Source organism: Rosa chinensis, chromosome 5, assembly GCF_002994745.2.
Source record: "Rosa chinensis cultivar Old Blush chromosome 5, RchiOBHm-V2, whole genome shotgun sequence".
In the NCBI taxonomy this organism is placed as follows: domain Eukaryota; kingdom Viridiplantae; phylum Streptophyta; class Magnoliopsida; order Rosales; family Rosaceae; genus Rosa; species Rosa chinensis.
Genome location: NC_037092.1, coordinates 14,870,921 through 14,882,693, shown reverse-complemented (window position 1 = coordinate 14,882,693; position 11,773 = coordinate 14,870,921). Strand labels below are relative to the sequence as shown.

The window sequence follows — 11,773 nt, the reverse complement described above, 5'->3', positions numbered from 1 at the left end:
TAATTAAAAGCGCTGTCTGATTGAGGTGGAGCCGGCCATTCGTCGGGATGGATGAAGTTTCCTTTTCAAGGGCAAAATTATATGATTTAGATTTTTTTTAAAAAAAAAATTTTCAAAGAAGTACAAATAAAAAGATAGTACGAGAGAAAATGAAACTTTTAAGGTAACCCACCCATTTTCTAAAGGGTTCGGATCGTACTCGGACCCCATCCGGTAAAGGGCATTGTCGGCAGAGTCAAACAAATCGGTAGTTGAAGCACTATTCCTCGTCTCTCCTAGTTTTCCCACATCAGACTACCTCACTGCACGAACGTTCCCCCGTCCTGCTCGTGGCCCCACACCCCTCTGATACACGACCCCCGGACCCGTACTTACCCAATCGCGCGTAACCGGGTCAGGGGCAATTATGACATTTCGCAACCAGTAGGTGGTTACTGATTGATTCTTGTCTTCCTCGCCACTGCGAGTGTTTAGCTGTCCTCCGTGGATTCTCTTCTTCTCTTCTTCTCTCACCAGTCACTATTAACCTCAAGAGGACAGGGCGAGAGATCTGGCACAGTTTTCTAGAGAGAGAGAGAGAGAGAGAGAGATTCTGAAATTCTAGAGAGAGAAAAAAATAAAAATGAGGGAGCTAGTGAACGACGTGTCGCCGATGACACCTCCTCCTCCGCCCCAGGCGTTGCTCGAGAGGCTCAAGGATTACGGCCAGGAAGACGCCTTCGCCCTCTGGGACGAGCTCTCCCCCGACGAGCGTCAGCTCCTCGTCAAGGACATCGAGGTCATTTCAGATCTCTCTATTCCTCTGCTTCTTAGAAACAGAGCTTGCCAAAATTCAGATAATGATGATTTTCACTGATTTTTTTGAATCAAAATTTGATTGCATTGGTGTTGATTGAGCTTAGCGCTAGTGAAATTGATGCAATTTGTGTTTGTGTTTGGCAACAGAGCTTGGATCTTTCGAGAATCGATCGGATCATTCGGTGTTCGCTGCGATCTCACGGTTAGTGTATTGTTACTAGCTACGCATTGTGATAATTATACAGTGTAATTGTGATGGATTTTGATTTGGTTTGGTTTGGATTCGCAGGGCTGCCGACGGCGGCGATTGAGCCTGTGCCGGAGAGCAGTGTGTCGAGTGTGGAGGAGCGGAGTCTTGAAGACCGAGAGAGATGGTGGAAGATGGGATTGAAAGCAATCCACGACGGAAAGTTGGCCGTCTTGCTCTTATCCGGTGGACAGGTGAGAGGTCCTAATTTTTATAATTATGCTTTTTAACTTTCTGGATTTGGTGCTTAATGTGGCTTTTACTCATTGCTTTTACTTAATGTTGAACTTTACACTGCACCAAAAGAGAACTATTAGATTAATAATGCCTCTCTCTCTCTCACAAACACTAACTTTTGTGGTATGATGTCGCTTTTCGGGGTTATGTGCACATAAAGACAACTTGATAGAGATGAGTCATGTTCATTATGAATGAAGAATCAAACTTTTTAAGTGTATAATGGACATAATCAGCCCCCCCCCCCCTAACTATTATTTTGGTATGATGTTGCTTTATAGAATTATATATAGTTATACCAATAACTTTTCTCTCTCTCTCTGGTTGGTATGATGTTCTTTTCTGGATGTGCATTTGGGACAATTGTGGATAGCACTTATTCTTAGTGATAGAAAAAGTATAGAATGCGGTTTATCCCTTGAGTAATGATTATTTACACCAAAGTTGCTTTATAGGATTCCAAGACTTTCTTTAATTTTTTCTTTCTTTCTTAGGCAAGAGGCCAGTGCGTGGGGGTATGTTACAAAATTATAATGGTCTGTATACTGTAGCTCATTCCTTGTTAGTATTTGAAACCTCATAATGGAGGAATCCTACCTAGTTGAGCATTGGTATATTTGAGTTGTGTAGGTTCCTTTTCTAGGCCAACACTTTTGACATAAAAAGATCTTAAAGCCTATGAAGATCATGTCAAGGGGCATCTTGCCAGCTTCGTGACTCAAATAATCACATGTTTCGGTTTGTGCACAACTAATAGTGACAGTAAAATACTCGGGCTTCGTAGTAATAATGCCTTTTCTGGTAATGCAAGCTACCACCTATTTTCCCTGTGAATGAAATGATTAAACATATCATAATTCGGGACATACCTTTCTTATTCACTGCAAGAAACCAAGTATTATTAGATTTTCTGTTTAGAGCTTGGAATGCTTGAGAAACTGAATCAAATAACTGTCAGACTATCTTTCTTAATGTTGCAGAGTTCACATTGTTTGTTTGAAAACTTTAGTATAGGATTGCTGACACGGTTCACTCTAGTATAAAGGATTATAGATTTATAGCCATGCTTTGCCAAGCAAACCATCCCATAAATAGCAGATTCTCTTTATCCCTCTTTACACAGAATAACTATCTGATCATGATTCTGGTTTGGGGCTTATGAAGATATGTTGATTGATTCTCCTTTTTTATTTATTTATTTATTTTTATTTCTTTCTTATTCCTTAAGTTGGGGTGAGCGAGGTAGTTGAAGAATAAAATTATTGTAATTCTTCTGGCATGTTTGCTTCTGTAAATTTTCTGCATACCTCAATTAGTCAAGTGTGTGTTTGGCTGATTTATGCAGGGAACTCGACTTGGAAGTTCAGACCCAAAGGGATGTTTCAGTGAGTATTATTTCTTTTCCTTCCCTACCTGGTTTCTACCATCATACTTTTCTACTAAGTTTTACCTGAAATGATTATCTTATTGTTCTTTTGTACTTGAATATTAGATATCGGGCTTCCATCTGGAAAGTCACTCTTTCAACTTCAAGCTGAGCGGATTTTGTGTGTTCAGAGACTAGCTGCTCAGTCTACAAATGATGGTAGGGTTTATTTATTTTCTTCACCTATCTTTTCATTCCATAGGCAGCGCCACAAAACAGGGTAGCCTCCCAGGCTCCCACTAAGTTAAAACCCTTGGTCTTGGCGAAGCTGAAATTAGAGCTTAAATGATAAGGCTACTAACAGCTGAACTAGAACTTTTAAATTCATTGCAAACTGTAAGTAATTTAAGGTACTAATTACTATATTATTCAGGTTCTGCTGCACCACTGCAAATACATTGGTATATTATGACCAGTCCATTTACTGATGAAGCCACAAGAAAATTTTTTGAAAGTCATAAATACTTTGGTCTTGAAGCTGATCAGGTAAAAAGATTTCAGAGTCTATTTTCCTTATTCTTGCTATAGTTCTTCTGTTTTTGTGATTTTTCGTCTTCTGAAGGAAAAGCGGTTTTGCTTACTTTTTGAGGTCACACTTCTTGATGCAGGTCACCTTCTTTCAGCAAGGCACCATACCTTGTGTTTCAGGGGATGGTAGATATATTATGGAAACTCCATACAGAGTATGATTTTTATTTGTACCGGAATTCTTTATGCTCAGGGTTTGTAGGATATAAGTCGATTGCAAACTTAGATATGGATTAAAAATTGAATAATTGCCACTTGCACACTCTAGTTGTCAAACCACAACTTATGCAATAAGCTTCTTAGGTAGGGGTTGGTAAGGTGGTCCTTCAGATTCATTTTGGAACTCCTTGATAAGCTCACTTAATGCTGAACCCTACTGTTTTCTTTTTGGTGGTCAACCTCTGAAAGTATGAGAGAATTACTCTGTGGCTCTTAGATGTTGGAGCGTATTTATGCCCAGGGATCTGTCAAGTGCCCCCCCCCCAGCTTTCACTTATTTTTATTGACAATTATCACATTACTTAAATTCCTCTCTTTCCATATTTTCACACGCGCACACACACACACTCTTTGCCCATAGAGATTGTGATCTATCACTCCTAAAAAAAAGATGTGATTAACATCAATTTACTTATTAAGCCAGGTAGCTAAGTCTCCAGATGGGAATGGAGGAGTATATTCAGGTACGTTTCTATAATATTTAATCAACATGTAGAACACTACAGCTGAGCTTGATTTCCTTTATTTTATTTTACTGCTGATAAACTATTCATTAGTTAATTGAAGCCCTCTTTGTTGATCAGCTTTGAAGTCTTCAAGATTATTAGAAGATATGGCTACGAGAGGCGTTAAGTATGTGGATTGCTATGGAGTTGACAATGCACTGGTGAGCTTTCTGCCTTTCTGCATAAAGTGTGCTTTCTGAAAGAAAAAAAAAAACCTGCTTGGGATAAGAAATTCTCTCTCTTCCACATTCGTTTTCTCTTTTCTTTCCCACCAGAAATTTCACCTGCACATTGCGGATGTAGGATAAGGGTGGGTAGAAGCAACAAAAACCACTAATTTTGTTTATACGCACTATATTGGTAAACTAACAGAGATAATACAACTCCTCTTTTTGCTTTTAACAATTTGACCGAGGGGAGTGAAATGCTTTTGTTCATTGAAGACTTGAAAGCTCTTTCTTATATTAAAGTCATATTGATTAGGTTCTTGAAAGCAGGTTCGTGTAGCTGATCCAACTTTCTTGGGCTATTTCATTGATAAAGGCGTTGCATCCGCTGCAAAAGTTGTTCGTAAGGTAACTAGTATCCCTGCATGAAATTGTGTAACATTGTATGAAGTTAAAGTATAGAGATTGAGAAACCAATTGAAGGTGGATTGCAGTATAGCTTCCATTGCATTGTTTAATCCATTTGAATCCAAATATTTCCTTATAAAAAAAATTTACTCATGTATTTTCTCTTGCCCTTTCTGTTTATGATTGTGCACATGCCCTCTAATATGGAATTCTTAAGGCTTTATCAGTATCTTCTTTGTTGGTTCATACCCATTAATCTGGGGAAATCCTGTGAACCATAAATACAAACATTTTTGACCTGTATGGATATCTTAATAACTTGAGAAATATTGGAAGTATTCCCGAAGAGTATACTTTTGACCGCATATCCGTCTCAGCATATATCCATTTACAAATACATATGAGTTCTAAGATTTGTACTATTTCATACATATGGGACTTTAGATGTATTATATATTGAGTTACTTGGATTTTTGATTACAGGCTTATCCCCAAGAAAAGGTTGGTGTGTTTGTACGACGAGGAAAAGGTGGACCCCTTACTGTGGTGGAATACAGTGAGATGGATTCGTCTCTGTCTTCTGCAATCAATCAACAAACGGGACGTCTTCGTTTTTGTTGGAGTAATGTAATGCCTTTCACCACCTTCTTTAATCTACTATTGCTTGCTGTTGAGAAAACTCTCTTATAACTTCTATATTCCTGCTTTAGTGTATTAATGGCTAGCTGCATGGATATCGATGTTTCTTGTTGTGCATTTTCACTTGGCATCTGCTTTAAGATTAACAATTTCATAATGATAGTCGTGTGCTTCTTGATTCATGTGTCAGCAACTCTTGTCACATTGTGTTTTTCAGGTGTGCTTGCACATGTTTACACTGGATTTTCTAAACCAAGTAGCAAATGGCCTTGAGAAAGATAGCATGTTAGTCTCTCTCTCTCTCTCTCTCTCTCATCTGAGTTTTATTTTTAAATGTAAGGATTGATGTTGAAACAAAACAAACATCAATAACAAAAGGAATGAAGAAACAAATTCAAATATGTATGTATTTTATTTATGCCTTATGTTTAACAAATACTTTCTGTATCATTGTACTTATGTATCTTGTATCGTATCTGTGCAACACAGCCGTAGATTGTCAGCTTTCTGTCATCTTTTTGATTTTCTCCTCCAAAACAAAAATGTTCAAACCAACATTTGATCATATCTAGATTGTTAGAAATGACAGAGGTGATGTCAACTTGTTGCTGTGGTTGTTGTCATTGCTCTATATTTTGTATGCAGAGGTTCCATGGTCTCTAAGTAATAGAAGGAGAGGGAACCTCAGCTAGCTTTCTAAATCCCTTTGTCTGGGGAATTCGTTAGCCTTTGGGGTCGTGCACTAAAGAAATATAAATGCATACTCCTTGGGGTCGTACAAAGTAGCAGATATTGAATGACTTTGTTTTTTGGTCTATACATCATTGACACCCTGCATTTTGAGTTTCTCATCCATTGTCTTGGCTAAGGATGCTGTTATAAACATGTTTTTGTGAATTCAGTTACCATCTTGCCGAGAAGAAGATTCCTTCTATCCATGGACAGACAGTGGGATTTAAACTAGAGCAGTTTGTTTTTGATGCGTTTCCATATGCACCATCAACTGCACTTTTTGAGGTGATTCTATGTCCCACTCTTTGTAATTTAAACCCCTAGCTCTCTTTCCTTAACTTTGTAGTGCTAAGAGCTGCTTTTGTTTGCCAAAAATTCAGGTATTGCGTGAAGAAGAGTTCGCACCAGTAAAAAATGCAAACGGGTCAAACTTTGACACCCCAGACAGTGCGAGGCTTCTTGTTCTTCGACTGCACACTCGTTGGGTAGTCGCTGCTGGTGGATTCTTAACACATTCAGTGCCCTTATATGCAACCGGTAATTCATTCATTTTTGCTTTCAAACATGTAGCCAATTCATTTTTCTCTGGCCATGGTGCAATTGTTAGTGTTTTCACTTTTGACAATCGATCTTGAAACCAGGTGTGGAGGTATCACCTCTTTGTTCTTATGCTGGAGAAAACCTAGAAGCTATTTGCCGTGGAAGAACGTTCCATGCCCCTTGTGAGATTTCATTCTAAAAAGAGTTACAAGAATTGCTTTGTTCTTAATTTGTGCGGCTCCTTATTCACATGAAACAACTAGAGTGGGTGAATTAGGTCCATCTATCTCGTTGATGTGTTGAGATAGATTTAGCGGGTGATCTGTGTTGTATAAAATGACAGTTTGGGATATCTTGGTCTTGGTTTTAACTCTATCAATATATGTTTTGTATTTTATTATTTGGTTGGCATTTCCTTCATGATTAATTATACCGTGTCAAAGTCATTATAAAATGGTTCACGCAATACAATATTACAATTTTCATCCAAACAAATTGGAAGCTTACACTAAAAAATGTTTGGATGAAACAAAACGGGAACAAATTGACAATGGATGAAACATGCCCAGAGTTTACTGTACGAGTATCATTAATCCGATGCGGGATTATATCAACAATACAAAATGGTAAAATTTTACTCCAGATGAACTCAGCTGACTAAAGGAGCTCAGTTACTTATTTATCCAACTATATGAAGTGCAATTTGCTACAGAACATTATCACATTTGGGATGAAATAACAAAATTTAGGTGTAACATAAGTAGGCCATAGAGCTGTAGTGTGGGATCCTGACAAGTACAAACCAGAAGGACATCACGTTTGGGAAAAAGGGGAATAATGTTCGATAATGACCAAGTATAGAATGTATAATTATATATCAAACATGAAGAGCCAACAAGAACTTTCAAATGGCTGTAACTTGTTTTAAATATTGTAGACTATTTAAGGAGTTGAAGACAAAAAAAAATCTGATCGTAGGTGGGGAAATAAATGAAAGAGCCAAAAATATAAATCTAGTTTGTGGGTTATAAAACTACTTCATGCTTACAACAAAATCACAGACTAAGCCCCAGTATTGATTCCTTTCATGAGATGAAGCATTCTACACTTCTACATGCAGGTTTAGTGATATGGTGATACACCAAGTAGTGGCTCCATCCCGGCCAATTGATGCTGCAGGAACTCGTAAACTGATTCAGTTGTTGTGGCAGCTATACGAACAACCACCCCTATTCCCTGCACACATCACATATGATTCGCATTTAGTTCAGATGGTTGTTAATACTACACTAATTGAAAAGAACCTTCCAACTAAATCTTTAAACAAAACAGAAAAATTAACAGAACCACACAACTGAGATTGCATTAAGATCTTAATTACTATGAAGTTTTTAGACTGAGGGATTTCCTACGTTATTGAGGTCATTAGTGGCCTTGATAGGCAGGTCTTAATGATACACAAAAAGGCTCTACTAGCATATTACTTTTTGAAGTCCTGCCACTCTTATAAGGAAAATGTGGCAACCATTACTTGTTGCAGCATGACCAGACCACTATACCTTAGAACCAAAAACACTGGAAGAAGCAATAAAGCTTGGTTTGGTGAAGCGATAATCAGAATTTGAATTCTTTTGGCGACCTGAGGCAGTGGAAGGAATGTGCAATTGCTCAGACATCATCCTTTTCACATTTTCTTGAACTAGGTCTTGAATGTACTTTATCTTTGGCCTATAATAAAGCAACCAAAAGGTGTAACATTGGATTTATCCATCTCAAATAAAGTGCATCTTGGAATACCAAAGTAAAATTAGAATAAAGGCAAAGAAAAGGTTCATAGTATCTATACATACTGAAATTACTAACCCCAACAGTACAACCATTGCAATGACTTGATAGTCCTGCATGCGTTCTGCAATTGAAGAAGCACTTCCACTCTCCAGGTGCACCTGTCCCAGAAACATTGAATCAGCTGAAGAAGAGGAAAAGAAGGAGTTCTACTTCAAAGCTGACTTCCGAAAAATCTTGTGCAAGCATGAAACTTTATTCATGTAAAAATAGGAGATGTATTTCCGTTTGTGTGTTTGAAAAGACAATGAAAGGGAGATGGGTGAATGAATTGAATTAGTCAGCATTATGGTATGTTGATCAGCATATTCAGGTAATTAAGTGGTGATATCAGAGATAACTAACAGGTAACCTCTTCAGAATGCAACAAACGAAAAATGAATTAAGTGAAAATGATTACCATGTCAAGAAACAAGGGCTCATCTCCTATAAAGATGTGGTTTGCACTCTTATAAAGATCAAAATCCCATTTTTCTCCACTTTCATGACGCCCACTGGTAATCCAATCAACAAGGACCAAACTTGAGTCAGAGACTACCCTAAAGATTTGTTTCTGGGAGTATCTCGCTGTGGAAAAACATGTCACAGGATCTGGAATGACAGCCAAAAGAGCATTGCTCCCAACTCTTGCCTACTGCATGGAAAAAATTAGCTGCTGTCACTTGAAATTAATAGCAAATTTCAAATTCGATCAACGTTTTGATTTCCGTGATTCATGCAATGAACACTACTAATCAAAGCATAACATTATCTGATTAATTGTATATCAATAAACTCCCAATTGATAGTTGATTTGATTGCTTTCATATGTTGGTTTAGGCCAGATTGGTTACCTCCATGACTTGTTCAGAGCACTTGGCCCCCAGAGACTTGTATACCTATGCAAGAACATAAACCTATTTGAGAATTCCAGATTCAATACACGTCTATGAACTCAATCCTCAAAAACCCATTAATCCAACGGAACAAAGGAACTAGACTAGTGGGCTAATGATATGAAATCCAACACAGAGATATTTCTTATATAAAAAAAAAGTAACCTTGGTGGAAGCTTGGGTTGTTATGACAGTGGTGCAACCATCTCCAATGGTAAATTCACAAGAAATAGAATCTCCCTGAACACAAGAACAACAAAGTACAAAAATAAATTACAAGTACTTAAGATTGCTGAATAACAATACAACCCAAAATAAGAGGCAGTAGATAGTTACACACAGTGACAATGCCACCACCATAGGTGAGGGTGTAAACCCAAACAGCATCAGCTTTAGAGGAACCCACCTGAAGAATCATCACAATCAACATAAGGGGTCAATTCATATTACTGATATCAAATTACAGCTACCAAAATATGCCAACTCCATATTACTAATGAAACCTTTCTGGGATCATCACAATCAACATCCCAAAAGGGTCCATTCATATACTAAATTTGCTAATAAAGTTGAAACCTTTCTGGGTACTATGAATTTGAGAGGGTACTTTGAGAAGCTCCTTGTCACAGTTGACCTTCCTCCCACTTTTTCAACCACCAACCTTCCCTGTTTTTCCATCCCTACTCTCCAGCCCTCACTACCCAAAACGAGTATCATATTATATATCGCTAGCAGTCTAGCACCACGTGTCCTCCACGTTGGGCCGGGTTCACCCACCCGGATTAAAACCCGTTATGTTTTAGACCCGGTAAAGAAATAAAACAAAATTAAAAGAGTCTGAAGCCCCCAAGGGCAAAGCTAAAACCCTCTGTTGCAGTCTGGTTGATTTCTAGGGTTCTATTCCATCTCAGCTCTCACCAGCTTAGAACTCCTACTCAGGTTTCTGAAAGGTACTCGCTTCCTTCTCTCTTATATATAAATGTATCTGTTGTCTGTATATATGTAATTTACAGTGCTTGATTTGGACTTGTGAATCAGAAATGGTGTTTGGCTTAGAATTCTATGCCTGATTAAGTTTTCAACGATCTGGGAAAATGGGTTCGGAGATTTTTAACCAAAACTTTGAAAGTTGGTTGCTTTTCCGTCTGTTCTGTTATTGATGAAGCTTAGTTGAAGAGAAAGTTTCAATCTTGTGAATAAGGGTATCGAAGAAAAACCCAAAACCCAAAATGATGGGATTTCAGGAGTCAAATCTGCCCTTCTAGTCTCAGAAACCATTGCAAGTCTTTTTCATTTGATTTTGATTTGGAGAGGTTGAAGAGAATCACAACGTAGAACATTTACTTTGCTTGAGTTCACAAATTTAGTTCCTCAGGAAATGAAGCTGAAAGTTTGGGAGTTATTTTTTTGTTTAAGAGTACATTTATTTACGCTTTAGCGTTAGGTTTATAGAACTTGTATTAAGCTTAGATTAATTTGAATCAAAGACTTGCATCAATCCTTAACAAATTGAATCTGACAGGTTTACTGTGGATTCCAGGCCCAGATAATTGCTAAAGTGAGTCGTGAAATGGATTGTTGATTTCGTATTTGTAAGAGAACAAAGTCCTTTGGAAACCTTGCAGAAATGAGCTTGATCTTAAGACTAAGGAATCATTTACCTAATGGGCTTTGCAGAAGAGCCATTATTTCTCCCCTCGGAGCACTGAATCCGGGTAGCTTAAATGGGTTTTACCAAAACTTTAGTCAACCTGCAAGGAAAGAAGAGGAGGAGGAAGAAGTGGAGATTGATCAAAGGAGACTCCCAGCTGATTACGATCCGGCAACTTTTGATCCTACAGAGCATCGCAGTCCTCCCACAGAGCGTGTATTCAGGCTCGTAGATGAAATATCATCACTCACACTGGCTGAAGTTGCTGAGCTGGGTTCGATCATTATGAAGAAAAAGGGACTGAGGGTACCACCAACTGTGGGAGTCATGAAGCCAGGAGCTGCTGCAATAGGATTGGCAATGAAGGGACCAGCAGCGGCTAAGGAGGAAAAGAAAGTAGAAAAGACGGTATTTGAATTAAAGTTAGAGTCCTTTGAGGCGGCTTCAAAAATAAAACTGATCAAGGAGGTAAGGAGCTTCACTGATTTGGGCCTCAAGGAAGCAAAGGATTTAGTGGAGAAGGCACCATCCGTGTTAAAGGCCGGTGTGTCAAAGGAGGAAGGAGAGCAACTTGTAGAGAAGCTGAAAGCTCTTGGAGCGAAAGTTGTTCTTGAGTGAAATAAAATACATGATCCGTATGTAATCCACTACGAGAAATTTGTGAGATTAGTTCATGTTTCTGGGGAAACACCAGGCCAACAGCTTTCTGGAATTTTATCAATCCAAATGAAACACATATCAGGTTTTCTCCAATTGTTTTAAGTTGAGAAATTTGCTCAAGATTGATTTCTTGTTGTATTGATATCTGAGCTGTTCTGATAAAGCTGCGATTTTGTTTAAGATTCGCCCATGGATGAACTCCTTCCATGATTCTTATTCCCTTGTTTAGATTTTGAAGGGGATGAAGTTTTTCATTATTAATTTCAATTTAATAGGCACATTATTAATCTGATGC

The 11,773-nt window shown here is 38.1% G+C and overlaps 3 protein-coding genes across 4 annotated transcripts; 2 read left to right on the top strand and 1 right to left on the bottom strand.

Annotated features, from left to right (window-relative positions):
* Positions 1-482: 482 nt before the first annotated feature.
* On the top strand, positions 483-6,874 carry LOC112166078 (UDP-N-acetylglucosamine diphosphorylase 1). Its single transcript, XM_024302835.2, has 15 exons — positions 483-778; positions 946-1,000; positions 1,088-1,239; positions 2,628-2,667; positions 2,775-2,867; positions 3,082-3,194; positions 3,317-3,391; positions 3,880-3,919; positions 4,040-4,122; positions 4,459-4,536; positions 5,020-5,163; positions 5,393-5,460; positions 6,078-6,192; positions 6,288-6,444; positions 6,549-6,874. The coding sequence occupies exons 1-15, from the start codon at positions 623-625 to the stop codon at positions 6,644-6,646; spliced, it is 1,467 nt and encodes a 488-aa protein (XP_024158603.1). The 5' UTR covers positions 483-622; the 3' UTR covers positions 6,647-6,874.
* Positions 6,875-7,265: 391 nt separating this feature from the next.
* LOC112166079 (urease accessory protein D) lies at positions 7,266-9,883 on the bottom strand. Its single transcript, XM_024302836.2, has 8 exons — positions 9,744-9,883; positions 9,508-9,573; positions 9,333-9,407; positions 9,126-9,170; positions 8,693-8,923; positions 8,311-8,393; positions 8,007-8,175; positions 7,266-7,683 (listed from the first exon to the last, which is right to left on the bottom strand). The coding sequence occupies exons 1-8, from the start codon at positions 9,843-9,845 to the stop codon at positions 7,570-7,572; spliced, it is 885 nt and encodes a 294-aa protein (XP_024158604.2). The 5' UTR covers positions 9,846-9,883; the 3' UTR covers positions 7,266-7,569.
* Positions 9,884-9,981: 98 nt separating this feature from the next.
* LOC112166080 (50S ribosomal protein L7/L12) lies at positions 9,982-11,765 on the top strand. 2 transcript variants are annotated; one of them, XM_024302838.2, is made up of 2 exons: positions 9,982-10,117; positions 10,708-11,765. In XM_024302838.2, the coding sequence occupies exon 2, from the start codon at positions 10,795-10,797 to the stop codon at positions 11,434-11,436; it is 642 nt and encodes a 213-aa protein (XP_024158606.1). In that variant the 5' UTR covers positions 9,982-10,117; positions 10,708-10,794; the 3' UTR covers positions 11,437-11,765. The 2 variants fall into 2 exon arrangements, with proteins under 2 accessions (XP_024158606.1, XP_024158605.1); XM_024302837.2 differs by having other exon boundaries at positions 10,690-11,765.
* The last annotated feature ends 8 nt before the right edge of the window (positions 11,766-11,773 follow it).

Coding starts and splice junctions, on each gene's coding strand:
- LOC112166080 (XM_024302838.2), top strand. CDS start 10,795: ATGAGCTTGATCTTAAGACTAAGGAATCATTTACCTAATGGGCTTTGC.
- LOC112166079 (XM_024302836.2), bottom strand. CDS start 9,845: ATGGAAAAACAGGGAAGGTTGGTGGTTGAAAAAGTGGGAGGAAGGTCA. Junction 8,924..9,125: donor GCTCTGAACAAGTCATGGAG/GTAACCAATCTG, acceptor TCCATGCAGTAG/GCAAGAGTTGGGAGCAATGC. Junction 7,684..8,006: donor CCAGTGTTTTTGGTTCTAAG/GTATAGTGGTCT, acceptor TGATGTGTGCAG/GGAATAGGGGTGGTTGTTCG.
- LOC112166078 (XM_024302835.2), top strand. CDS start 623: ATGAGGGAGCTAGTGAACGACGTGTCGCCGATGACACCTCCTCCTCCG. Junction 779..945: donor TCCTCGTCAAGGACATCGAG/GTCATTTCAGAT, acceptor GTTTGGCAACAG/AGCTTGGATCTTTCGAGAAT. Junction 4,123..4,458: donor ATGGAGTTGACAATGCACTG/GTGAGCTTTCTG, acceptor TCTTGAAAGCAG/GTTCGTGTAGCTGATCCAAC.